Source organism: Perissodus microlepis, chromosome 15 (genome assembly GCF_051167445.1).
Source record: "Perissodus microlepis isolate ML-2025 ecotype Zambia chromosome 15, ASM5116744v1, whole genome shotgun sequence".
In the NCBI taxonomy this organism is placed as follows: Eukaryota; Metazoa; Chordata; class Actinopteri; order Cichliformes; family Cichlidae; genus Perissodus; species Perissodus microlepis.
This window is the reverse complement of record NC_140475.1, coordinates 37,403,988-37,431,517: the sequence shown is the minus strand read 5'-3', so window position 1 is coordinate 37,431,517 and position 27,530 is coordinate 37,403,988. Positions and strand designations below refer to the sequence as shown.

The window sequence follows — 27,530 nt, the reverse complement described above, 5'->3', positions numbered from 1 at the left end:
TCTATCGTCTTCTCACCTATTCAGGTAGTAAATCGTGTTTTTAAAAAGTAACTAAGTAACTAAGTAATTAAATACTTTTGAAAATAAGTAATCAGTAAAGTAACGGGATTACTTTTTTTGGGAAGTAATCAGTAATTAGTTACTGATTACTTTTTTCAAGTAACTTGACCAACACTGGTTGTTTGTACATGAATCACAATGTGTTACTTCAGAGGTGTGATGTTTTCAGGGGGTTTTTTCTGCGCTGCAGAAAATTGTAAAACTACTGTGAACTTGGTGGATCTGTCCAGATCTTTGACTGGAAACTATTTCTATGAATGAGTGGTTCAAAAATGTGTAAGTGAAAAGCTGCCATATTTCAGGTCCCAAAGTCAAACGAACACTGAGGGATCACTGAGAGCTAAAAACGGTCTAACTTCTTTCATCTTTAATAAAATGATCAGTGTTGCTGCTTTACCAGGTTTAACAACTAAGTTTAACATCCAGGCATCCATGAAAACAGAGTTTATTCAATTTAACTGAGTTAGAGGTTAGCAGGAAGTTAGCTCGCTAGTTTCCACCTAAACATGATCATCATAATCAGTGTTACTAATTCATACACTGCTTTATCATCTAGACTTTTTGTCTCATCCAGCACCATGATCAGGTCCAGTTTTTATTTCATCTTTGATTTTTCAGCTGCTGTGCCTGAGCAGCCTCCCAGAGACCCTTTGTTGCAGTTAGTCTTCCTCCAGATGTCATGGTCCTGGGCCATGTTGGCCCAGTATTCTTAGTTTTCATGTATTTTTGTATTTTGTTCCTTATTTAGGCCATGCTTCCTGGGTTGCCCTGTTACGTTGTTCCTTATGTGTTTTCCCCTTGTGACTCTTACCCCCTGTGTGCCCCTCTGTGTATTTGAGCCCTCGTCTCTCCTTGTGTTTTATTCCATGTTTTCCCCAGCCCGTTATGTCTGTGTTCTCCCCGTGCTCTCTCTCCTCCTGTCTGAACCTCTGTGTACTTCCTGTTTTACTTTGACAGTCTCTCGTCAGTATGCGTCATGTTGTGTTCACTCCTGCCGCGTCTCGTTACGATTATCTGTGTCAGCTGTGTTCCCCGTGTGCTCCCACTTCCCTCGTTAACCCTCTGTGTATTTATGTGCATGTCTCCCTCAGTTCAGTGTCGCGTCGTCCATGTCTCCTCCCCAAACCTGTGTGTCTTTCTGTGTTCCCTCGGTCTTCTGTTAGCATTCCCAGTTTAGTTCTGTTTCTTTGTGAAGCCTGCAATAAAGCAGTGATTTTGAGTTCAACTTTTCGTCTCCGTGAGTTTTGCGTCTGGGTCCTCTTCTGCCTCCACACAGCCAGTTCATGACACCAGAAGCCATCTGGCTGCTTGATCCAGCTCTGGCTGCTGCACCGGGAAAGAGCAGTGAGGAGGTGGATTGATAAATGAAATTCATAACAAAAATTCATAATGGACTTTTTCCATTCAGGAATAATAAGAATCAGCTTTCTTTTTAATTGCTATTACCTGACAGTCAGATAACCAGCTTTTAAAAACATATTCATAAACACTTTGCAGTCAACAAAATTTGCACAGAGGTTATAGATGAAATAAAAGTATCACGTGTTTTCTAGGTGTGTTTATAACTCTGTTATTGTACATATTCTGTGTTATACATCATAATCATTCCAGTCTTTTTTTTTTTTTTTTTTTACTGTTTTAATCTTTATAAAACTGTTATTTATTTATTTATTTTTGTGATTTCTGCTGCCCTATTGGTCTGGTCTCTCTTGAAAGTCTGAGAATGTGATATTCATAATAAAAGGATTTAAAAGTTTACTGCCAAAAAATGATTGCACTTCATACCAGAAATGTGCTAACTGGCTTGAAATAGATCGAAACTGTTATGAGATTACTTCAGGGAGCAGACATGACACCGTCTTTTAGGTTTCGCCATCACTTTGTATTATGCGCACAACACCACCCTCCTCTGGCTTCCACATGAACTGCACCTTAAACATCAACTGTTTACAAATGTCATGACACAAACAAACGTTTCAATACCGTAAATCACTTTTTGGACTGCGATCACTTTTTGGCACAACATCGGCTCTGATAACATTTAAAGCACATTGAAAAACTATTCTTTAATGCTAAAAATCCATTATCAATTGTAATTATTTATTTATTAATTTAAATTTCAGATATCGATCTTCATTTTTGTAAACTGGTGAATTAATGATTTTTTAAAGAATTAAAACGACAAAGTTTGGCAATATATTTTTTGAAAAGGATGAATAAAACAGTAAAATAAAATGAGAAATATATATATTTTTTAAAAACTATGATAATTAGACGAACTTTATTTTAAATATATACAATTGATTTTCGGTGACACTGGGTGTCATGGTGATGATGACGTGTTTGAGTGCAGGTATAAAAGCAGGAGGCAAAATGGGAATTCGGGTTTCACGTTTGAGCGCAAACAGGAGCTTTTTCCCACTAGTGCTGTGAAAACTCGGATTTTTCAAACTACAGCTAACGTTTGAAAATCTTCAAGAAGGATTTGCAAAATGACTTCAAACTTCAGTCGCGAGATGCACCTGATCTCCCTTTTCATTGAGGAGGTGATAGATCAACGCTATGGTGAGTACAGCAGGCTAATATGTCAGAGTGCTAGCAAACAAATACAACTTAGATTTTTGTCTTTTATTGTTTGGAAGTAGGACTTCATGAGTGTTAACATTTAGGATGAGATGTTTCATACTTGAGTAACATCAATTTTAACGTGTGCCAGTACACTATAAAGATGGCGCCATGTTTTTTTTTAATTGCTAAGGCATTGGAGGACGCTGACGTCAGCGCGCGGGCCGTTTTTGCATGTAGAGGGTTTGAGTTGACATGTTTGGGCTGCTGGCGCTGAGTTATACGTGAAAGTTTCATAGATTGTGAATGTGTAAAGCTGGAGAATGGAGTTTTAAAAGTTCACAGAGTCGCTGGATGAGTTTGAGATTGAAACAGTGTGTGCCTGCAATAAGGAGGTGGGAGGTTTCTCACCTAAATGTAGCTGCTTTATTCTCAAAATATCGATGCTCAACTAATATGAAGATATTACTCCTTAATGTGAATGCGTATTAAAACCTCAGTGAAAGTCCATGCAGCCTTACACAACATGAAAACTTTTACCAGGTGAAAAATGTGAAGGCTTTCATAAACAATGAATTCTGCTGGGAGCTTCTTACTGTTTGTGTGTGGAAGAGCTTATGATGATGTAAAGCCATGTCTGGACAATTTAAATTCAGGCTTTAATTTGTGTGATCACATGATTAACGTAGACGCACGCTTTGCTTTCTCGTAGCTGATCTGGTGAGTCCAGTCACTGCACCTCAGATGGTCGTCATTAACTTGAGGAACCGTGAACTGAACAGGAGCCATCTGGACTCCATGCCCCCCCTGGTCCTCACTCTTTACCATAACCTGGTGACTGGGTCCAAGGACTTTCCTGACATACCTTTTAAAGGATGGTCCTACCGGGACCAGGTGACGACACCATTTGTCGATGTGAGGCAGAGCCAGAGAGAGAACACCACTCCTTCTCCTCCTACAGACTCACCAGCTGGCATGATGCTGCCGCCTGCGGGCTCCAGCTCTCATCCACGCTTCCTGACTCCAGTTCTTCCAGAGAAAGCAGATCTTGCTGTGCTGAAGGCAGATCGGAGGAACTGTGTCCGCACCCTGACTGTCGACGGCCTCCCCATCACAAGAGTCATCTCCACTGTTTACCGAACAGAGGACACTGAGATGAAGAACCGCTGGAGAGTAACAGACTACAGCGCGGACGGCAGAGTTCTCACTTCGGTGCTCTGCCGTGTTCTAAATATGTCGGCAAAGCGTGCTAAGAGGAAGGCGGAGGAAGAGAGCAGCATCCGGAGCCCGACTCAAGCAAGGAAGCGCTTGAGATTATAATATACAGTGAAGCATGTCGAACGTCAGCAAGCCTGAACAAAGTGGTAAGTAGTAAATAGTGCTTAAGGTTGTTTCTAAAATAATGTCCTAAAATATTTGAAAATCGTCGAGGTTTTAACTTTTATTCTTTCTTTTCTGCCTCTTGTTTCTAAAAGTCAGGAAAAAGAGTCACGCTGCGAAGAAACACCACACAGAAGATTTTCCCTCAGTAAAATGGTAAATATATTCATCTTGTTATGACGTTTGCTCACAATAACCAGGAGTGTTTCTGAAGTGATTCACTTTCATTTGGTGTTGTTTGATCCAAAGACAACTGAGGGTCTTCAGAGCAGCGTGAACGGCCGTCACCTGAGAGCAAGACAGTCCTGGCGCCTTTGTGGTTCCCTCCAGGTACTCCAGCTTCATCCCACAGTCCAGAGAGATGCAGTTAGGTTGAATGTGAGTGTGAATGGTTGTCTGTTTCTCTGTGTTAGACTGACCTGTCCAGGTAGTACCCCCGCCTCTGGCCCCATAACAGCTGGGATGGCTCCAATCTTGAATTGGTGAAGCAGAAGAAATGGATGGAAGGATGATCCAAAGAGAAACATTGAAGGCCCTCTCACAAAAAAAGATAAGAACTCATTTTACACATTGTTGAAACATCCTGAAAGTTATTTGTTGTGTTTAGAAACTTGTTGAACTGTCATTAGAGTTTGTTTCGACTTGTTGTTCATTTCTTATTCGGTTCAGCTGTGTTTCTATGTGTCCTTAGTTCCCATAATCAGCCTCCTGTGTGTAAATATTGTGTCAGTCTCCCTTTGTCCCTTGTCAGAGTGTTAGTCTCCGTCCCCTCGTGTTTCCTTGCCTCAGTAGTTCTGTTTCCTACAGTTTTCCCCCAGTATAGGTTTTGGTTTGACTTTTTCAGTTCCCTTTGTCAGTCTTTGTATTTGGTATTTCCTCATCAGTCTCATCACTTTCCTCTCCAGAGAGAAAACAATAAAAAGACCCGAAGAGACGTCTATGCAAACGCTCTCATTGTGAAAGATAAGTATACATCCAACTAATCTGTGACTCTGTCACAGCTCTGATCAGCAATTCTTTCAGGTTTGTCTGTTTTGATGATGTTATTAATTGTTATTATCCTTTATCCAGTTAACTTTCAGAGAGGAGCGGAGGGAGGAGCGAAGAAAAGATAAGTATATATTGATTTGATATTATTATGACAGCTCCTCCTCAGTGAACACTTCCTCTAGTTGCTGAAATCATTTACTAATTTTTTTCTTCCCATTTGTCTTTTGTTTTTCAGAGAAAACAGAGGAGCCAAGGTGACATTAAGACCTAAGACAGGACGGATTGAACCCTTTCTGGTAAAAAGATAAGTATTCACTCTGCTTTTAATCATAATATTGATAAATATCTAAAATTCTGCTCACCTGGTTGATAAAGTTACTAAAATGATTCCCTCTTTTCTGTCATTTGTCCTTTAGAGAGAAGATGAGGAGAGTGAACGTCAGCAAGCCTGAACAAAGTGGTAAGTAGTAAATAGTGTTGAAGGTTGTTTCTAAAATATCCCAAACATTAAAAAAATTGTTGAGGTTTTAACTTTTATTCTTTCTTTTCTGCCTCTTGTTTCTAAAAGTCAGGAAAAAGAGCCAAGATGAGAAGAAACACCACACAGAAGATTTTGCCTCAGTAAAATGGTAAATATATTCATCTTGTTATGACGTTTGCTCACAATAACCAGGAGTGTTCACGTTGTTCTGAAGGGATTCACTCTCATTTGGTGTTATTTGGTGTTTGTCTTTGAAAGGAGAGGAGCAGTAACGACACTGGGAGACAAACAACAGGATGATCCAAAGACAACTGAGGGTCTTCAGAGCAGCGTGAACGGCCGTCACCTGAGAGCAAGACAGTCCTGGCGCCTTTGTGGTTCCCTCCAGGTACTCCAGCTTCATCCCACAGTCCAGAGAGATGCAGTTAGGTTGAATGTGAGTGTGAATGGTTGTCTGTTTCTCTGTGTTAGACTGACCTGTCCAGGTTGTACCCCCGCCTCTGGCCCCATAACAGCTGGGATGGCTCCAATCTTGAATTGGTGAAGCAGAAGAAATGGATGGAAGGATGATCCAAAGAGAAACATCAAAGGCCCTCTCACCAGCTTTCATTTATTAAATTTGTCTTTACTGAACGATTTCTGGTGTGTACTTGCGTTGATACTCAGACAACAGCTCCTCTTTCTGTTTGTGCTGGAAGATTCAGGCAAACACATATTACATATATAGATTGTTATATGACACAGTTTCACATTTAGTGCTATATGATAATGATAAGGTCCAGTTTAATAGTATTGCTAGTGTCTAATGAAATGAACACGTGATTTTCAGATCCAGCAAAGTGAATATTTTTCACTGTGGATAAATTACATGGAAACGTTTAATGAGTCATCAGCTATTTCACTACAAAGATGATGTGATTAAAGGTTCTCATACATGCAGGTCAGAAGTTTTGCTCCATCCTGGATGTTAAATGCTGATCAATGTTTACACATATCTGCACATTTCTAACAGCTCATTTCACAGGTCATCAGTCTCCTGACTGCATATGCAGAGTTTTATCATCACGTGTTCATGGCAGACAAACATAATTATGAATTCTTGTTTTAGTTCCATTCAGTCACTCAACATCAGGTGTCTGCTTGTCCTGAGCTGTGAGAACTACAGTGAGTTGCTTTCCTCTTTAGCTTAGTATTAATAAACCAGGTCGTAGGTGGGCACCTGCATCAAGGAGTCAAGAAGCACATTTTATTGTTTAATGGTGAAAATAATGGATTCTTGTTCATTTCTTTAATGGAAAGACTGAAAGTGCGGCCTGGTGTTGACTTACACTTATTCAAAGTGATGAAGTACCAACAGATACTAAAAGTCACAGCCTGAAACACGTCAACTGCTTTATTATTTCTAGTTATAAATAAACTGTCAGTTTATGGCCCCTGTGGCTCGATCAGGCCCCTTCCGGGATGTGGAGATATTTATTATTTACTATAACTTATGCTTATGTTGGTTTTTGCTGTGGTTTCGCTACTGTGTTTTTCTCTTTTTGCTTGTTTTTATTTTCCCAGCAGGTGATCAGATTTTTAGTGTCTTCTCTCTGTGTCTCTCTTCTCCTATTTTTTGCTTTCCATCTCCTTCTGTTGAGCATCTTCCCAACTTCTCTTTTCTTCATCTTTCTCTTTCCCATCCCCAGTCCTGTCCGTTCTGATTGTAATCATTTCAAAGAAACACAACACCATCACGTTAATCTAGCTCAGTGTAAACAGCAGTAAATACTAAATATTGAATGTTGTTGTGTAGCAAGCAGGACCGACAGCGCACAATGTGCTTGGAAATAGCAGCCAATAAAGGTGTAGTTTATGTCTATGAACAGTGAACACCCGTGTGCACACCTGTGTGGATCAGCGCGCTTGTATTCAAAAGGTTTCCCCATGTAATGATCTGCTAGAGGATGTAGAGAGCCATAGCCCCGTCCCCCAGGGCATGAAGCAGGCATGGAGGAGATCCAGGCTCCAGACATCCAGAGGCCCCAGAGTGCGAGAGCCCAAGGAGGACCACCGGAGGGGCATCCGTGCCACCCTCCTGGGAAGAGCTGAGGAGAGCCCCAGATGAGGGGTCACCCAGTAGCCACGGAGCAGAAGCCAGAGAGGGCTGCAGTGGCGTGCCCGCCGGCTCTGCCGGCAGCCAGCTGTGCCAGAGTGAACCGAGCCGCAGGCCCAGAGGCCGGAGGCCCGAGGGCCCCCCGCGCCCCGGAAGAGGCCTGACCGGGCAACAGGCGCCAGGCCCTGCCAAGTAGTCACCGGGAGTGAGCTGGTACATACCTGAGCGCCCAGCCCCGGACACCAAGAACCACCAACGCACCAACCCCTGAGGGCATCAGTTACCGGCAGGGAGTGTGGTGAGGGGAGATAGGCCTCTATACTTTGGAGGGCCTGGGAGTCCCCAGAGAGGTGGAGTGTAAGACCCGACCTGACATATAGACACAGACAAACAGGCACACACAGACACAAACATGCATTCCCACCCTCATGCACACATATACAAATACTCAGCACTCACCCAACGTAGGGATAGACATACATGGACACTGTACACACAATCACACTCCCCAAACAAACTCTATACCCCAGGTCCAGGTACCCTCGCCCCTGGAGGGGGAAACGGCACCTAGACCCAGGAGATGTTACCCTTTCCCCCGGGGTGGAGGCAAGCGGACCGCCCCAGGCTCCGCAGCAGCAGGGAGGCCCCGCATCCCAGATCCCAATCGGACAGCCAACACCTCCTCCCAGCCCCCTCGCCCCGATGGCCAGCAGAGAACAGGGGTGTGTGAAGACCCCAAACCTCCCTCCTCTCGCTCATGTGTAGTGTTGCTGCGTGTTGTTCTAAGGTGCATTTAAAACACGGGAGACCATGGTGCTGCTGCCAGAGAGCAGCAGGTGTTAGCACGGCCCCTCCCGAGAACCCTCAATGTCTACATGGATTTAAAATTGAGAGGTGGGCACCGGCGCCAGAGGTGGGGTTGAATACACAGACTGTCCTTTGGACGCCGTTAACGTGCCCACCCTCAAGGCCCTATATGTATGTGTTATGAGAGTGTGAGTAATGTGGCTGTCTAAGTTGTGGAATAGAAATTGAGGCACAGGTGGCCAGAAGGGGACGGGGGGATGCCTCCCCTGCACCCTGGTGACACACCCGCACCCCAAGGCCCTACTTGTGTGGGTGGGTGTGTTGTAGCGGGAAGAGGGAGGCAGCCAGGGATGGGAGGAAAAGAAGGGAGGAGCAAGATGCCCCTCCCTGGGGCCAGCTCCCCCGCTGACCCCAGTAGGCACCCCCGTCCTTTGGCACCCACCAAGGCAAGGGAGCCCAGGCCCATCCAGACCGGAGCAGGACCGCCCAGCCCCACAGGACCCGGGGCAGCCCACCCGACCCCACCGCAGAGGAACCTGTACCCACCCTAACATTTAATCATCTCCCAGACTGCACAAGACAGTAGACACCCAGGTTAAGTTTATTCTCCACCTCTCCTATGACTCTCCCCCACCTGCAGAGTGGATTCCTGCAAGGATGGAACAAACTCCCTGTCAGTTGTCAGTCAACTTCACTTTGTCAGACACGTTCTAGTTAAGTGATTTCTTGACTAAAGTATTCTGGCCATATTCCAGGCTGGGTGTTGCTCATGAAGTCATCCCTATTAAAAAAAGGTGATTAATCACTTTTGATTGTTGATTTAACACATTGGTGTAATTACTTTTTACATAGAGAGAGAGGTTTGGACAGCTCTTTCCCTTTATTTGTATTTTTTGTTTTGTATTTATTCAGGTTATCTTTGAAATATCTCAGTGTGACACTGATGCTGTACATGAGTGTTTGAAAAGTGAGTTTTGAAAACAGCATGAGCACAGTACACAGCAAAGGGGAAAGGAACAATTGTTTCTTTCAAATTTTATACAAGACATCCATCCCGGATCATATCCATATCCACTTAGGACTGACTGATCCAAATGCACCACATTGTGACAATAACATGACACAGCAGCTGATGAGCAGCAGATAGATACGAAAGAGCAGGAAGTCAAGGACATATCCTACATGGCACCACTGGTGCAACAGCTGGCTTTCCTTCTGCAGAGAGAGGAGGTGGGCACCAAGTTCAGCAAGGTACTGACAGATCTGTTGCAGTTCAGGCAGAGCAGATGTACCTGGCAGAAGAGTGGAGATTAAAACGTCAAACAAAGAGCACCCCATAATATATTTTACACCACAGATATCATCTTTCACTTTAATAAAGAAAAGAACATTTGCCCTCACAACTGTTCTGTATCTGAGTGAACCAAATGATGCCTGCCAGTGTGTTTTCTCAAATACTTTTAAGATTTTTCAGCACCAATTGGCCAATGTAATGACAGAGCACTGTGTAGGTTTGGTTAACGTTACTAACTGGGTGCTGGTCAGGTGCCCGGCTGGCTGGTTGAATGATCCATGGACCAGAACTGACACTGGAGTTTCCAGGTTTATCCTTCTGTGGTGTATAAGGCGGCTGGATATCTTTTGGCCAGTGTTAGCAGATGAGGTTTGCTATACGTTTGAGCACAACAACCCAAACCCATTTTGGAACCTCACGATATTTCAAGGAGTTATGGTGGAGGACGTTGGTAATGATGACTGTTTCCAGTAGACTGATAACCATGAGGGCAAGACACACTGAGAAATAGATACCTAGATTGAAGAATCAAAGGACACACGTTAAAGTGGTCATACATTTAACCTTTAAGATGCTGGCTGAGTTGTTTATCAGCGCTTTTAACAGGCAGCTAAATTTGGGACCTATAAGCCTTCCAGCCATTTTCTTCTACTTATCTATAAGGTGGTTTATAATATTATGCACCTATGATGGGAGTGCCATTTGCCGTACTCGGCAGCAGGTCGTTCATGATGAGCAGGACGACTGTGTAGCCCAGGATGAGGGTCATTTTGAAGGAGGCACGGTCGATGCTATGAGGAGGCAGGTAGAAGGAAAGGATGTCAATGAGCATGAGGAAAGAGCTTGGGATCAGAAGGTTGGCCACGTAGAGCACTGGGCGCCGCTTTACGACCACCTAGTGAACGAGGAAAGTACATGCAGTTTAGATGCATCTTCACAGGTGTGACTTCTGTATTCATAAAAGTGAGTTTTTGTTTTTGCATTTACTTTCTGTTGGTTCTTTTTTGGTTTCTATAAACTGCAGTGATAGATACCTGAATTAGTAAATGCTAAATTCTCAAATCTGTTCACCAGCTCCTGTTTGAGGATGAGAATGTGCTAAACCAGCGGTCCCCAACCTTTTTTGTGCCACGGACCGGTTTATGGCCGACAATATTTTCACGGACTGGCCTTTAAGGTGTCGCGGATAAATACAACAAAATAAAACTAGTACCGGTACCGAAAAAAAGAAGATTTATTCATAACACACGTGAAAAGACCCAGGAAAACCAAGTTAACGATAAAAACGATAACAAAATAACGCTGAAAACCGATAAAAACCCTGAAAACCATACATTTCACACCCGAGCCTAAACTCTCGCGGCCCGGTACCAAACGACTCACGGACCGGTACCGGTCCGAGGCCCGGGGGTTGGGGACCGCTGTGCTAAACCATCTGCCTGCTGCAGTCCAAAAAGTTTGTATAGAAGAAGTAAGAAAGGAAACATTCAGCTAAAACTCACTTTAAGGGTCCACAGTGATGCAGTGGCTTGCAGATAATCTGTGGTAAAGCAGTAAAGCCTTTTGGATGGTTTTAAAAACAACTTCTGACCTTACCTTAATAATAAGAGACTCAGCTACATGTCACACTCTATGTTGAGCTAAACTATACCCTCTGTGTGTTTGCCATACAGACACTAGAGGTAAACAGTATTAATAAGTATTCAATTCAATTCAATTCAAATCAATTTCTTTATTGTCCCACAAGAGGAAATTAGTTTAGCAGCAGGATAAAAATAAACAGAACAATACTATAAAATAATAATAACAATAATAATGATAGAAAGTTCAAGGACAATTATTTGCCATTAAGGAGACAAGACGCAGTAGGGATAAAAGAGACCTGGAGTCTTTTAGTCTTCCTCGGAGGTACTCTAAAACGGCGGCCGGAAGGCAACGACTCAAACTCACTGTGAAGTGGATGGTTCACACAATTAATAATAGAATGAGCCTTTCTAAGCACATTTCTATTGTAAATGGCCAAAAGTCCATCTTGCCAGCGCCCTGAAATTTTGCTAGCAGTTTTTACCAGAAGTCCCAACCGATTCTTATTCTTCACCGTCAGGTTACCAAACCAGGCAGCGATACAAAAAGACATCACAGATTCGATAAAACTTCTATAAAACAAGGACAACATCTCAGATGAGACATTAAAAGATCTCATTTTCCTTAAAAAGAACTTTTTTAGTAGTGGCATCAGCATGAGATTCAAAACACAGTTTATGGTCAAGTACCACAGACAGATATTTATAACTCTCAACTATCCCAATATCGGCAGTTTTAATGATAGTAGGTGATGAGCTATAAGAGGACTTCCTAAAATCAATAATCATGTCTTTAGTTTTTGACACATTAAGTGAAAGGAAGGACTCATCACACCAATTCACAAAATCATCTACAACCTGTCCATGGCCTGACTCGCCCCCACAAGAAGACTGATGATTACTGTGTCGTCAGCAAACTTCAGGGTGTGTCTGTTCGTGAAATTGCTGCGACACTCATTTGTGTACAGAATGAACAGAAGGGGAGAGAGGCAGCAACCCTGGGGTGATCCAGTAGAGGAGGAGAGCACATCAGAAAATACATGATTCACCCTCACGCATTGTGACCTATTGATCAGAAAGTCTGTCACCCAGCCGACCAGACTAGTGTCAAGCTTGACATGATTGTAAAGCCTGTCAGCAAGTAAGAGGGGTTGAATTGTATTAAATGCAGGTGAAAAGTCAGCAAATAATAATCTTGCATGGGTGTGGGGGGCCCCAAGATGCTTATACAAGAGATGCAGGAGTGTGACAACAGCATCCTCCACACCTCTTCCTGCTCTATAGGCGAACTGGAAGGGGTCAAGATGGTGTTCAACATGCATTAAAATCTCCTTCTTAATTATCTTCTCAAATGTCTTCATCACTAAAGAAGTCAGAGCCACAGGCCTAAAATCATTCAGTGCCTTAGGAGAACTGCCCTTAGCAACAGGAACAATAATAGCATGTTTCCAAATCTTAGGTACCGTCTGTAGCTCTAAAGAAAGTGAGAAGATACAGTGAAAAATCCCACTCAGCTGATCAGCACAAGTTCTCAGTACCTGTCCACAGATGTTGTCAGGTCCAGGACTCTTTTGGTGTGTCTAAAAAGATTAGCTACCCCCCTCTCATCAATACAAATTGATGGGGGAGTGATAGTCTTTTCCCTCAGTGTGCTGGTCTGCCTAGAACAGTCATAGTTCTCAAAACGAAGGTAAAAACTGTTAAGACTGTCTGCCAGATGTTTGTCAGAGGTAAACCCCTCTAAGGTAATGCTGCTTTTACCTTTCGTGTGTAGCCCTGCCATTATTTTCATACCAAGCCAAGCTCTTTTGAGGTTGTTACTGCTGAGTTCTGCCTCAATCTTATTTCTGTACCTCATCTTGGCAATCTTTATTGCAGCCCTCACCTCCTTCCTCAATATTCTCACAGTGGGAACGTCTCCCTCGTTAAAAGCAATTTTCCTTTTAAGAATCAGATCCTTAATATCTTTAGAGAGCCACGGTTTGTTATTAGGGAAAGTCTTAAATTCTCTGACTGGAACCACAGAGTCTTTGCAAAAAGAGATGTAGCTACACACCACATCAGTGAGTTCATCCAAATCAGAAGTGCTCTCTTGAAACAAGGAGCAGTCAGTGCACTCAAAACAACCCTGAAGGGCAACACAACTGTCTTTTGTCCAGACATTAGTCCGCTTCACACAGGCCTTCTCCCTCCTAATCACAGATCTGTAAGCAGGGAGGAGGTGAATAACATTGTGATCCGAAGAACCTAGCGCAGGTCCAGCCACAGACTTATATGCCCCCTTTAATTGGTCCATAACACAAATCCAGCGTTTTGTTATTCCTTGTAGGACAAGTGACATATTGAAAGAAATTGTTCAGTGATTTCTTAAGATTACAATTGTTAAAATCACCAAGAATAAAATTAGGTGCATCCGGTGAGAGAGTCTGCAGATTGTGTACCACTTTAAAAATGGCGTCAGCAGCAACTTTAACGTCAGCTTTAGGATGAACGTAAACAACAGTGACAAAAATTTGAGGGAACTCCCTCGGTAAGTAAAAAGGCCTGACAGATACTGAAAGGAGCTCGATGTCAGGAAGACACAACCGCTCCCGCACAGTAAAATTATTACACCAGCCCTGGTTGATATACAAACATACCCTTCCTCCGTGAGATTTGCGTGTTACTCCACAGTTCCGATCCAATCTGACAGGGGTCCCAAGCCCTAGCTTTCATTTAAGTGGTTTAATAAAGGTATTTAATTAACCCTTTAGGAAATACAGTCATTTTCAAATATAGTCCTTCAAAAGTCATTGGAGTCAGTCTCACAGCAGTCACCTAATCTCAACCCAATGGAAGGCGTTTTTTATTTATTTATTACAACCCAAAAAGGCCCACAAACAAACAGCAACTGAAGGTACCTGCACTAAAAGCCTAGCAGAGCATCACAAAGGAGGAAACAGCATTTGCTAGATGGGTTCTGCACTTCAGGCAGTCATTGAGTGCAGAGAATTTGTACCCCAGTATTAAAAACAAATCTTATCTTTAAAATGATGTTAGTTTGTCCCATTACTTTTTAGCCACTGAAGATGTGAACTATGTGTAAAATTGACTGTAATTCCTAAACAGCTGATGCAAGATTTTTGTTAAACCCTCTGAATTAAAGCTGAAAGCAGCCCATTCTTACTGGTGTGCATGTAAGACCAAATGTAAATGTGCAGTTCAAATCTGGTAGGGTTGGAGGTGGGGAAATTAGGAAATACAGGGTGGGCCATTTATATGGATACACCGTAATAACATGGGAATGGTTGGTGATATTAAAGTCCTGTTTGTGGCACATTAGTATATGTGAGGGGCAAACTCCTCAAGATGGGTGGTGACCATGGTGGCCAATTAGAAGGCGGCCATCTTGGATACAACTTTTGTTGTATCCAAGATGCCTCATCACTGTCACATCACTTGTGACAATACCAATAAGTTTGATGTGTCACATGGCCGTCTTCCTATTGAAAAAACAAAAGTTGTATCCAAGATGGCCGCCTTCTAAATGGCCACCATGGTCACCACCCATCTTGAGGAGTTTGCCCCCTCACATATACTAATGTGCCACAAACAGGACTTCAATATCACCAACCATTCCCATGTTATTATGGTGTATCCATATAAATGGCCCACCCTGTAGTATAATATTGAATAGAAACAATGACAGAAAAGAGAGATAGTATTTAGATTAGTTCTGCCAGGGGACCAGGTAGAGCTTTAACAGGGAAAGGGCGGCACAACAAAATACTTTTCTTTGTTATTCTCATTTTAAATGTCTAGTTTTTAATAAATAATTATCTGAATCTTACAACCAAAGTTTTTATCTGATGTAAAATGTATAGAAATCATATATAAATACCAATAAGACAGTGTACATCACTGTCACAACAGCGTTTGTTTTCATTCAAAGGCTTTAGGGCTTTTCCTGTAATACCTGGTCGGCCGGTCTCTAGTCAAAATGCCCGGGCCGATTTTTTGTCCCAGTCCAGCCCTGGACGTAGTCAAAAATGGCCAATTATATTTTGGACCTCAGAGGGTTAACCCAACAAATCATAAAAAATTAGGTTTAAATTTTTATTCGTGACAGTGTAAACTTGTGTAAATTTAAGCATGTAACAATCAGATTTTTTCTAACAAAAAACAAGTTAGACTTGAGTTTGTAAACAAACCGCCACATGTTGTGTTGCTTTCTGCAACTTAACATACTATACTTATTGGGCTACATATTTGTTTATTATACAGGCTATACAGTACATAAACTCATGTAACTGAATTTTTTACTATGTGGGCTACAGAAAATAATTAATAATTAAGTTAAAGACTATATTTATATGAAACATGTATACTTACTGCATTTAAATCTTTTGAATCATATGTAACACCTGCATATGTGTTGTTGTTTTTTAAAGGGGGTTTGATTTTGCCACCCTAAGAATATTTCTCTAGATCCGCCCCTGCATGCCTGCTACGTAAAGCCGCTTATTTAAAGACCATTGGCCAAAATCTGGGGGAAAAAAACAACAACAAAAATCTGCTGTCCCCAGGTCCCTGTTTACGTCTACATTATAAGGATGTGAATAAGCCAACCTTCTACAAATCAAGGAGTGCACTAAAAGGGTCTCTTTCACTTGTACCATGATAAATGTTCCTAAACTGCTTAGGTTGTATTACAAATGTAATTTTAATGTGAGCTCATGACTACTGTGCTTACAAAGATTTCATGTTACTGCAAAATGTGCAACAAGTACATACAAGAAGAGGATGAGCAGATTTCTTTTAGAGTTTCTTTAGTAATTCATTTTTATCTAGTTTAATCTTACTCTGTAAAATCACTTTGATGTATTTTATTTACATTTTTATTGTTTTTTTATATTTATTGCATTTCTTTAAGATTTTAAGATTTTGAGCTCCTTACTGTATTATATCAAGCTTTTTACATAACATTTTATTGCATTTGATTTCGATTTATTTTATTTATTTTACTTTTCTTTAATTTTTCTATTCAGTTTTGCTTCTTTTGAGTAGACTTGACCTCACTGACGTTTGTTTGTCATGTTGCATTTTTTCAAATTTTGGTTTCTGTAACTAACTTTTGGGACAAATTAAGTTGATCTTATTTATGTTTTATTATAATAAAGAATAAGGAAATAATAATAATAATAATAATAACAGATGAGCACAACAGTTTCATGCTTCACATGCTTTTCCAATTTATTTAAGTTTACAAGTTGAGCCAAAGCTAATTAACAACACCTGTCTAAAACAGAAAACAAAATGTCATGTGGCCGAAGGCAATGAGATCAAGCACACTGAGGAGTGCAGCGACAGGCCAGGTGGGCTTCTGCAGTATCCCTCAGGTCGATGCTCTTCTCGAAGAAGCTGCTCAGACCAGAACGGTTCATAGTTGTTTCTGCAACAGTGAAAAAAGAGAAGTGATTGGAGACTGTACGTGATACCAAAACAGAGATAATGTTTTTCAAAGAAGCTTTCTTGCAACTCACCACTGGGCAGGCAGTGAAAGCCAACGTTGACGGTAGTGGTTCTCACTGGGATACAGCCGGGCAGGCACTGCAGCACAGGCTCAACAGAGTAGCATTTGGACTCCACACCTTCAAAGATCACCTGCTTCTCCAGCTTCACAGATGCCTGCTTGATGGAACACTCTGGAAGAGTGTAGAAGGTGAAGGTAAGTATTGTATGTGTGCATTGTTTGATGCCAAATATTCATTGTTTGTGTTGTGACAGGTTGCAGGTAATGTTCTCTTAGAGAAAGGTCAAGGAAATATTGCAAGGATTACCGGAGGGATCACGGCAGGTGTTTGAAGACAGAACCCAGGAGTGGGCGTAGCTGATGGCATCCTTGGTCACCTGGTCACTGGGTGTGCGGTACTCATCTCCGACATTTCCGCTTGCCGTTCCACAGGCTCCACAAGTCTTTCCTTTCATCCAGTCTGCAACTTTAACCTGAAATAAAAAAGTTCAGATATTAGTACAATGTAGATTAAAGCAGGTATACAAATAGGAAATTGCTTCAGAAAATAATAAATATACATATTAGATATATGTATTATCAGCATTTTTTTGTATTACCCTCAGCTCGTTGAAGCCAAGGAAGACCTCCTGAAGACCATGGCTGGGTGCATTGAGAGCAATGCCTGCATTTGACTGTCTGATCTGTATCTTACCTAAAGTAAGTGCAAATATATATAACCATGGTTTCAAATGGCACAATCTGGCAGTTCAATATTTTTGTTAAATTAAAAAAACAAAACAAAAACCTGATGGATGCAGGTATGGCAGGTTGCTTTTAGGGATTTCAACTCCGTTAACCATCACCACAATAGCGTTGTTCTTCCGATACATGTCCACATCGCTGTTGAGAAGCAGTTCAAATACATGTGATTATTTTTTTGGCTCACAGGCTGACCATTATTTCTTTTCCACATAAATCCTGGCTGCTCTTACATGTCTGAAATCTTAACATTGATCTGGTTCTGATCCTGTATTTGGTCTTTCTTCAGCAGAACCATGAATTTGAGTTCTGGTGTGCAATCCTGAGCCAAGACCTGGTAGCACGAGTGTGGCAGCTCATTTCTAGCTTCCTTGTTGTTGAATGTGGTCAGTGTGTTGTTGATGAGGGAGCATTCAACTGAAATGGAACGAAAAGGAAATCACAAATCAAATCACAGAAATATGAAATCTGTTTTGGGTTTTTTTGTTGTTGTTTTTTGTTTCATTAAAATATTTTTACCTGCGTTAGCTTTGGTAACTAAATAGGACATCTTGTCAGCCCAGTTGTCCCGGGATGCTTGCAGCTCGGCGGCAGTGTTTCCAATAGGTAAAGCAACAGGTAGACACATCCCACGCTTGTAAATGATCGCCTGGAATATTAAACAGTCAGAAAGTAGTTAGAAACACTCTGAGTGACAAAGTGCATTGCAAACATTTTCAGTGCATACAGAAGAAGGGGCAACAAAACTGTACCTTTGGTGTGTGCATCACAATATTCATTCTTGTCTCAGTAGCAACAGCTACAGTCAGTTTGATCTGATTACGAGGATTCTTGGCCTTTGCGTAGTTTACTCCATATTCTTGACCAATAGGGACAATGGATTTCAACGCCCTAGACAAGCATAAAGGTTACTGAGTGTTTTACAAAGCTTTTATCAGTTTTCAGTACAAACGACAGGTTTGAGAGGATGTCAGAAGAAAGTAATTGCTATGCACTGCCATCTGCAAAATGTCTGCAAAAGCTTTTTGATAAAAGCACTGATTATATGCATGAATCGAAATAATGTCCACAAGTTTACCTCTTTGCGTAGCGCTTTATGCTTCTTGGCAGTTTGTCCCAGTTCAGCTTCATGCGGGCTGCGGGCTCATGGCCCAAAAGACCAGTTTCAGCTATAATCATGATGGAGTATTGCTTGCAATCAGCACCCCAGGATATCTTGGCCTAAAATAAATTTCAGTGAGTTAAATCCTAAGCATCATACCTAATTTTAGTTGGTTACTTCCTCATAAGTTCATGATGTTTACCATCAGCTTGTGCGGGCTCAGCTGCACAGCGTCGGCACAGATTTTCCAGTTGTCCTTCTCAGCGACTCTGGCAAAAATCAGCTGCACTCTGTTGGTCTGTTTGTCCAGGTAAGCTGCTAGCTGGTATCCCTGGACCTTGTGGTCGATTCTCACGGCACGGATTGCAATGGACATGGCAGGAGTGAGTGTGTTAGCGAGGTACTTGGCCTAAAAGTGAAAACCAGAGGTTGATATTAATAATTATGTTTATTCGCAGTTTAATGTGTAACACCGTAAATATCTTCATTTGACTGATCACCTTATTGTAGATGGAATCGAAGCTGCGGGCACTGCTGTGACTGCTGCCGCGCTGTGTGGAGATGGCGTGCTGCAAACAAGGAAACCACACATTTAGCCTGCTTAAACAGAAGACATGATGGAGCTTTGATGTGATGCCTAATAATTACCCTGTGGACGTGGTTCTTTCTGAACTTCAAGGCCAGCAGTTGTTGCTGTAATAGGAAAAGAATTGTAAAATAAGTGCCCCACATTCTATAAAATTCCACACACTTCTGCATGCTGCGAAGAGAGGATGATTCACCTTGGACTGAGCACTGCGCCGAGAGGACCTAGAGCTTGATGACTTGCTGTTGCTGTTCTTGCTGTTCTTGCTACTCCTGCTGCTGCTGCTGCTGCTGCTGCTGCTGCTGCCAGATGGCCTGAGCAAGTATGAAGCACTGGAGCTTTTCACTCTGGTTCTGCTGCTGCTGCTGCTGCTGCCAGATGGCCTGAGCAAGTATGAAGGACTGGAGCCGTTCACTCTGGTTCTGCTGCTACTGCTGCTGCTGCTGCTGCCAGATGGCCTGAGCAAGTATGAAGGTCTGGAGCTTTTCACTCTGGTTCTGCTGCTACGGCTGCTGCTGCTGCTGCCAGATGGCCTGAGCAAGTATGAAGGACTGGAGCTGTTCACTCTGGTGGACGTCGTGATAATAGGAGCAGCAATGTCAGCCATCTTAGGTCTGGAGCGAGAGGAGGACCTAGAAGAAGATCTGGAAGATGATCTGGAAGGTGAAGAGGAGGAAGAGCTTGAGGAAGAGCGGCTTGACTGAGAGCTGCTAGACTGGGACTTTCTGGAGCGAGACCTATGGGAACGAGAGCTGGATGACTTGGAGCTGCTGGAGCGGGAGCTGCTGGAGCGGGAACTGGATGAAGAAGACTTGCTGGAGCTAGAGCTGGATGAAGAGGAGCTGGAGGAGCTGGAGGAAGATGATGTGGTGTTCTTGAGACCAGGTGCCAGCATTTTCTTGATTTTCAAGAGGACATTCTTATCCTCAAGAGCTTCCTCCTCTTCGCTCATGTCAATCGCTTTAATCATATTTTCTGCTGCTTTATCTCCGACCTGAATCTCAACTTCAATCTTCTCAATGACTGGTCCAGAAGCTGGAATATAAATTAAAGAATAATAATTAAAAACAAAAACAGGACTTTTCCACAATGTTTTGCAAATTTGTTAGGTTAAAGCTTCAACTTCAAGTTCACCTGGAGCAATCCTAACAGAAGCAGCATGCTTTCCGATCAGAGCGTAGAGAGGGCAGTCTCTGATGTAGGCAGCATTGTGAGATTCAATCTCAGCGTAGGCCTTGAATCCTAGCGTTCTGCTTGAAGCACGGACTTTCTTCCTGTAGGTTTTAGGGAATTTCATTTTCCTCCCAATCTTACGTGGCAGGTCAGCAGGAATGATTTCAGATGACGCAGACTGTAAAACCACAGCAGAGATCGCCACGTTTATTTCAAACAGTTAAATGTTGAAAATAGGAGGCAAGTGAACCAAACTTACCATTCCACCAGTCATAGATGATGCCATCCTGGAGATCTTTGAGTTGAGAGAGGCCTTTGAAAGTTGTGATGCAGCTTCAGATGAGATCAGTGGTGTGCTTCTTGCGGCTGGGAGGTCTTCCACATTTCTTGCAATGGCAACCGTCTCAGCGCTGTATGAGAGAAAAAACCCCACCCAATAAAAACAGATGCCGAAAAGGACCAAAAATCTTTGAAATGCATGGCAATTAGTGACAAGGCATGTACATACTGTGCAGATGCAATTGTGTTAATGCCCTGGAGAGACAGGAACTCAACCTTGAAGTTGCCCTTAACAATGTCAATCCTTGCTTTCATCTGTGCAGGAACAGCTGTGTAAACTTTGGCTTTTGTCATCACTGCAGCCTGGATTAAGGCGGTGTTCACACCCATGACTGCATAGGTCTGCATGGCAACACTGCATAAAGACAGAAAATATTTATTCATTAAGAGTTATCTCTGAATTCATTCATTAAACTGCGGAAAAGAAGCTTCTCAAGCTGTTGTGTACCTTGGAGCAACTGTAGCCCTCAGTTGGATATCGGACTCCAGAAGCTGGGAAACCCGGTAGTTGACAGGCAGAGGTGGTGACACAGTGGCTTGGACTAGCAAAAGAACACAAGAGAACAATATATTTTTCATATCAATATCAATATATTTTTCCCTTTTGTAAACTTGTAAACTGTCCAAATGAAACTTACCTTCAATGGATGCAGCAGTCACAGCGGATGTAATGAGGCTGATCTCCATGGGCAACCCAACAGTGGTGGGAAGGATGCGACGGAGCTCACCGAGCAGCATTGGTTTAGCAAAATGTGTTGCGTAACCAGACAGCACAGAATTCACAGCATCTCTGAACATGTTTCTCAAAGGTCCACTTGCAAACTGTGAAGACAAAGTTGCTTATTAGTTTCAACTTAACATAATGCATCATTACTAAGAAACCATATGAGGCTGTGGGAGAAACCATACCTGGATAAGCTGGTCAACCTTGGATTTGTCAATGTTGGCAAATGCAATTTCTTGTCCGAAGAACTTCACATACATAGAGGCCAGGGCCTGGCTCGAAGGATTAGCCCTCCACTCATAAAGCTATTGTGGGAATAAATTAGGTTAAAAACAAGTAAAAGAAAAGTCAGCTCTCATGAAGAAAATGTGCCTCAGAATCCCATTTTCACTCTTGCCACAGTAGTTCAACTTACAGCTCTCATGGCTTGTTTAATCTTGGTGATCCTGTCTGCATTCTCAGAATTTTCATGTCGTCTTTTCAAAAGAGCCTCCTGGATTCCCTCAGTCCTCACTCCAACCTGAAAAGTACGTTATTGAATGCATTCGAGTGCAGATACTGAAAAATGTATGGTTTACATATTGAAGCCATTGAATTGCATTGCTGAGTGTTTGTTTTAGTTACTTACTTAACATTTAAACGTCTTACCTCAAAAGCATCAACATAAGCTCCGGCCATGTAAGTACGGGCTTTGGCCATAAACATTCTTGGTAACACGGTTGCAGCGTCATTAATGAAGACAGCGCTGGCGGCAGCACCCATCATCCAGGCATCTGGCAGGCAAATGGATAAACATCATCACACCACATGCACAAATCTAAGGTGTGCAACAGCAGGTTATTTATCTGCTATCTTCTTACTGTTATAGGTATCCACATGGAAGGCTCGGCTGTAGCGGAAGTTCAGTCTGCCTAATTTGGGGTTGAGGAACCTCAAGGCAACAGTACATGCTGCAGCACTTAAAATAGAACAAGGGGATGTTTGAGATTCGATAGACTAGCATGCATAGATATAAAGCATCTTAGAAACATGAAAATCATTTAGGTTCTTACACAGAAGCGTGGTCAGGGGATGTGGTCTTGGCCATGGCCTTCATGTAAGAGTAGACAAAGCTAACGACCTGCAGGTTCTTTTCTTTGATCAAGGCTGTGGAAATGCTAGCTGCTAGACCCACGGGGAGCTTAGTCTCAAAGAGCACCATGGCAGCAACCATACGGAGTTCTGCGTGGAGGTGCTTTTCCATGAGCAACTGAGCAGCTATTTCCTGGACCTAATGAGAAAGACCGATTACTATAGCCCCAACTGAACACTGCACACAAAATAGGTCTCAAGTATATTTATTGCTATTGATGGTAGGAATCAGAAAATGTAGTCTCACCATCTTGGGTTCCCTCTTTGCAATTCTCCTCAGGGCTAGAACAGCGTCGACCTGAACTTTGGGTGGGACTCGGGCAGCAGCACTGCCAAAGCCAGGCAGGAACTTCATGATTGTCTTAAGGCTAGCAGGATGTCCAGCGTTATCCAGGCATTTGAGAGCGACAGTGAGCTGATCGATGTCACCTGTTTCAACAGCCTCCGCAACTTGTCTATGTACAGGCTGTGCAAGAATGTAAAAAAACATTAAAGTCACTGATGTCTAAATTGAACTTTAGCAGAATAAAACATGTTCAAATAATACATACTGTCACAAGATCAGATGAGCAAGATGGCTGCGCTTTACAGAACCTGGAAATTACAGTGCCCCAGCCCAGCATCACAATCTCGTTGAGCACAGCGTTACGTTTCACTCTGTGGTTCTCAGCCAGGCTCTGAAAAGTGGTGAAGACACAATATAAAACTGATTTCATGTCACTGCAAATATATAGGAAAGCTTAAAAAAAAGACTTACTCTGACAAGTTCAATGGTTTTCTGGTCAGCTGTCACAGAGTGCAGACATTCCAAGAGAGCCATAGCAGCTTCAGTCTCACTTAACTCATTAGCAAGGAGCTTCTCAATGAGGAACTTAAGAGCAGCATGAGTGCGAAGGTGGGGGACAGCATTCAGTAACCAGTACCTGGGAAAGAGGAGTACAATCCCATTATCCGTGTCATGCTAGTTTCTTGGGCCTTTGCTGAATCAAAGCCTTGAGGCGACTTTTGTTGTGATTTGGCGCTATATAAATAAAATTGAATTGAATTGAATTGAATCAAAGCTGCACTTACCTGTGATCAGGTCTAGATTTAAACTGAGCCCAGAGGGACTCAATAGTCTCGAATCTGGCCACACGCATCAACTGGATGAGCTCAACAAACTTCAGAGGGGCATCTTCATGGACCTTGGCCACGTTGGAGGCTACCAGGTGGTTCAGAGTGCTGACAATCTGTGAGGAAACAAACAATACAGATGAAAAGGTTTGTGGATACAGGGTGAATTCAGAAAAGGCTTTTTCCAAGTAAATGCTGCAGTACCTGAGCCTCGGCATGGGTGACCCTCAGAAGATGGATGGGTGTCTGGAGAATCTCGCTGCCGTGCTCGTACTGCAGGGATCCGCGGTGAACATAAGTGTATCTGGCATGATCCACGGGGGTGTTCTCGATATCCAGGAAGGTCAGAATTTGCCTGTGAGGGGAGATAATCATTCAATCAATGTGGCACAATGCTTATAAATCTGTAATGAAGCATATTATTTTAGTTTAAACCACATACTTAGACTCCATCTGAGCAGCGCCATTCAAAATGTTGAAAGGTGAGAACTCGATGACCTCTCTAGCAACAGCCTCCATAATCAGAGAACCACTGGGTGCTGGCTTCATGATGTAGTTATAGGAAGCAGTTCCCTTCAGGCTCTTTCCTCTCTGCAATTATAAAACCAACGCAATCTTCAAACTGACAGCATGAAGACTTCTAGAAGAGAGATTATGAAACAACTAGAAAATGCCCTTACAGCTTCACAATCATGGCATTTCTCTACGTGTTCCAAGCCGACGTCCTTCATGATTTTCTCCTGGCAGTGGTTCAGGTCCTTGGTCTTGGTCAGATGAATGCGTTCGGCCCTCATGTCCTCCCTGATGACATAGTTGGTCTTGCACACACCGTGAGCTCCAGACTAGATCACAAAATACAATCAAAATATAGATTGTTGTTATTTTCCGTCAGCGTTCAAGCATTTTGTATGAAGGACCTGATGAAAGCGAGTTTTTTTGTACCTCTTGCATCTCGTAGACATTCTGTGTCTTCTTTACATTCAGCTGCAGGAGGTTGATGATTCCCCTGTAGATATTCAGCACTGTTGTGGAGACACCAGCCGGTGCAGACACTCTCCCGACAACACCATTTGTATACTCAAACTTGATCGGTGTCGAGAGCTGAGTAGCCAGGGCTGTGGTGAGCTTGGTCGCCGGATGGAAAGGATCTTTGGGCCAGATGCCACTGTACTCCAGCAACTGAGGGTCTACAAGCTGCAAAAAAAAGAGGAGAAAGAGAGAGAAACAAGCTATGTTTCAAGTTGTCTGTTTCAATAATCTTTCATTTTAATTCTGCCTAGTGATCTGTACCTTCAGAATGTAGTCGTTGGCACTTGTTGCACTGATCAAAACTTTGCTCTGGATTTTAACCCCAGCTCGAGCCAGGCCCTCTTCAGGCAGGCCGCCCATAAGAACCGCTTCATATTTGTACATGTAGGTCTTAACAGAAGCGAATCCTGGGGCTGTAAAAACAGAAAAAGAAACAAAGTGCATTTCTAAGATGAGGGAGAAGCTTTCTCTATTAACTGACAGTGCCTTTTGTGTTTAACGTAACAGGACAGCAACATACCCAAGTTGGACTGGTCCCCCACTGTAACATGAGAAGAATAAATGTTAATTTGGTGTCACAAATGACAAGAAATAGGGAAGAGAATTTGTAAAGGGATAGTGATACTAATTTATATAAAATTTATGCTATTTTGCCAGAATGTGCTTAACATTTGGCAATTAGCATTGTTATATTCTGGCAGCATTAAACTGCTAGCACTGGCAGTAACAATTCTTCTCAGCTGCAAGTCTATTGAAATTCTTATTCTTAGTTGTTATCTAATTCTTAAAAAAGGCTGTTTATTCAGAAGATGAATTTTTAGTTCAATTTAACAACATTTAGTTGTAAATAATTCCTACTCACCTGCGAGAGCCACAGCAAGAGCTAGTACAAGCACCCTCATGGCTGGTGGATGTGAGGATCTGCAGGCAGAGGCGTCCTTTTTAAGCAGATTTTTTGCTGACGTTGCCCATCAAATGTATCATTAACTAAATGCCGGCTGTCTTTGGTGTTGATGTGACCATGCCCTGATCATACAGATTAGACAAAGTAAATAAACTAATAGGAAACATCACAGATGTGACAAGTTGTATTGACCTGGCTCTCACCTTTCACAAATTTCCAGAGATTTCCAGAGATGTCGCAATTACAAGAATATGTTTTTCTTCTATAGCACTTCACACATTTTAAACACAATCGGTTTTCTAATCTTAAGCATTTCGCTATTTTCATAGGTATTTTAATTTATGAATGAATAGAAATATTAACATACCAATATTTCAACATCCTGTAGAATTAGTTTTATGTGTCCACTGTTTTCAATAAGCGATTTATCTCAAACCATTGGTTTTTTGGTGAGATGCTTTAAACAACAATTACTGGACAAAGGTTAAATAATTATCTCACGCAGATATGATTTGTTTCCACTTAGTAATTCAGTGAAATGTCAGTGTGCCCTGGCAGGCGACTTTTTCACAGTCATGTCATCTTGCTCCTGCGACTGGTCATGACCAAGAGCACCTTTCAAAAGTCAATAAGCCAACACATGTTGACTTAACAACCGCTGTCACAGGTTTTTTTTAAGAAAAGAAAAGAAATTATGTAATTTAATAAAACTCAAATGAGCAATAAAAAAATTTATATTGAAATTGTGAGTTCTGTTTTGTCTTGGGGTGGATTTGGGATGCCAGGAACAGCTTATAAGGCATCAACAGATATAAAAGCTCATGCACACATTTTCAGAGGCTGTTAATATACTTGAAAAATAAGTGAGAGTCGAGTGACAAATTCAAATGCAGTGTAATTTTAAAAAATTCAATAAATTAAGGCCATATGTTTTTTAAATGTGATTGATAGATAGCTTCGCTTCTGTCAGTCTGCCCCAGGGCAGCTGTGGCTACAACTGTAGCTGCCTCCACCAGTGTGTGAATGTGAATCAATAGTGGAATTGTAAAGCGCTTTGAGGGCCCCGAAAAGCGCTATATAAATGCAATCCATTATTATTATTATTATTAACAAAGGGGAAAAGGAAAAGGTTCATGTCTACAAGCATCAGACACAAAGTGTGACAATGAAATCACCACACCTATTCTTCTGCATCACACTTCTTATCATCCTCAGTGTGAGTCCTGAGGCTGATACCAGCCGGTGTAAACAAGTCCTGGCCTGTTTGTTGGTACCTCTTACATTTGTCTCTGTCAGTGAATGAGGACGAGGTCACGTTTCCCAGCCATTATGAGACACAGGCTAATTTCAGGTCTGCCCCCCTCCCCTCCCCTTTTTGACTTGTACACACAATAAATTTATAGTATTTTAAATGAAGTTCTACAAGCAATTCACATGTTCTAATAATCTGGTATCCCCCACCCCAACACCTCTGATTGTTTTTAACTTAACTTTTGTGTGCGTTTGTGTGAGTAAACTGTGTGCAAAATTATTAATCCAAGTGTTACAGGGTTATTTATACTGTTGAGATACAATTATTATTCTATATACAATTATAAAGAATAAATTGATAAATAACGATGCTCAGCAATGGTGGATAAAACTGTAAGTAGATCTGAATCTCTGCTAAAGAAAAATTAATTCCAAAATTATTTCACCAGCTCATTTTTATATTTTCAATAATTAAAATCGGGTAGAAAAAAACATCAATTCAGCCAAATGTATTTATTTATTTTTGCTTTTTAGAGATATTCAGTGTTTTGCTCATGACCAGCTGTTCTTGAAGCCAAACAAAAGCTGCACATTTCACGTTTGAACACACACCACAATTTGTAATGTTCACGTAATGCCACATTATTACACCCCGAGCCAAAACACATCA

At 42.0% G+C, this 27,530-nt stretch overlaps 2 protein-coding genes and 1 pseudogene across 2 annotated transcripts; 1 reads left to right on the top strand and 2 right to left on the bottom strand.

Annotated features, from left to right (window-relative positions):
* Positions 1-2,381: 2,381 nt before the first annotated feature.
* LOC146372639 (uncharacterized) lies at positions 2,382-4,556 on the top strand. Its single transcript, XM_084952582.1, has 4 exons — positions 2,382-2,625; positions 3,338-4,161; positions 4,255-4,335; positions 4,419-4,556. Exons 1-2 carry the CDS (start codon positions 2,553-2,555, stop codon positions 3,943-3,945), a joined length of 681 nt encoding a protein of 226 aa, XP_084808708.1. The 5' UTR covers positions 2,382-2,552; the 3' UTR covers positions 3,946-4,161; positions 4,255-4,335; positions 4,419-4,556.
* A 4,454-nt stretch (positions 4,557-9,010) lies between these two features.
* LOC146372638 (5-hydroxytryptamine receptor 3A-like) lies at positions 9,011-13,113 on the bottom strand (annotated as a pseudogene).
* A 3,348-nt stretch (positions 13,114-16,461) lies between these two features.
* LOC146372637 (vitellogenin-2-like) lies at positions 16,462-25,607 on the bottom strand. Its single transcript, XM_084952561.1, has 34 exons — positions 25,568-25,607; positions 25,226-25,246; positions 24,967-25,118; positions 24,619-24,870; positions 24,357-24,518; positions 24,119-24,267; positions 23,881-24,031; positions 23,635-23,792; positions 23,321-23,486; positions 23,115-23,240; positions 22,811-23,029; positions 22,485-22,702; positions 22,293-22,390; positions 22,081-22,205; positions 21,848-21,952; positions 21,618-21,737; positions 21,347-21,530; positions 21,157-21,250; positions 20,878-21,063; positions 20,629-20,779; positions 20,331-20,547; positions 19,393-20,231; positions 19,259-19,303; positions 19,111-19,179; positions 18,813-19,019; positions 18,587-18,729; positions 18,261-18,399; positions 18,028-18,157; positions 17,742-17,925; positions 17,555-17,649; positions 17,367-17,461; positions 17,075-17,240; positions 16,778-16,939; positions 16,462-16,686 (listed from the first exon to the last, which is right to left on the bottom strand). Exons 1-34 carry the CDS (start codon positions 25,605-25,607, stop codon positions 16,577-16,579), a joined length of 5,478 nt encoding a protein of 1,825 aa, XP_084808687.1. The 3' UTR covers positions 16,462-16,576.
* Positions 25,608-27,530: the final 1,923 nt, after the last annotated feature.

Coding starts and splice junctions, on each gene's coding strand:
- LOC146372637 (XM_084952561.1), bottom strand. CDS start 25,607: ATGAGGGTGCTTGTACTAGCTCTTGCTGTGGCTCTCGCAG. Junction 24,871..24,966: donor CCAACGACTACATTCTGAAG/GTACAGATCACT, acceptor TTTTTTTTGCAG/CTTGTAGACCCTCAGTTGCT. Junction 24,268..24,356: donor AATGCCATGATTGTGAAGCT/GTAAGGGCATTT, acceptor TTATAATTGCAG/AGAGGAAAGAGCCTGAAGGG.
- LOC146372639 (XM_084952582.1), top strand. CDS start 2,553: ATGACTTCAAACTTCAGTCGCGAGATGCACCTGATCTCCCTTTTCATT. Junction 2,626..3,337: donor GGTGATAGATCAACGCTATG/GTGAGTACAGCA, acceptor GCTTTCTCGTAG/CTGATCTGGTGAGTCCAGTC.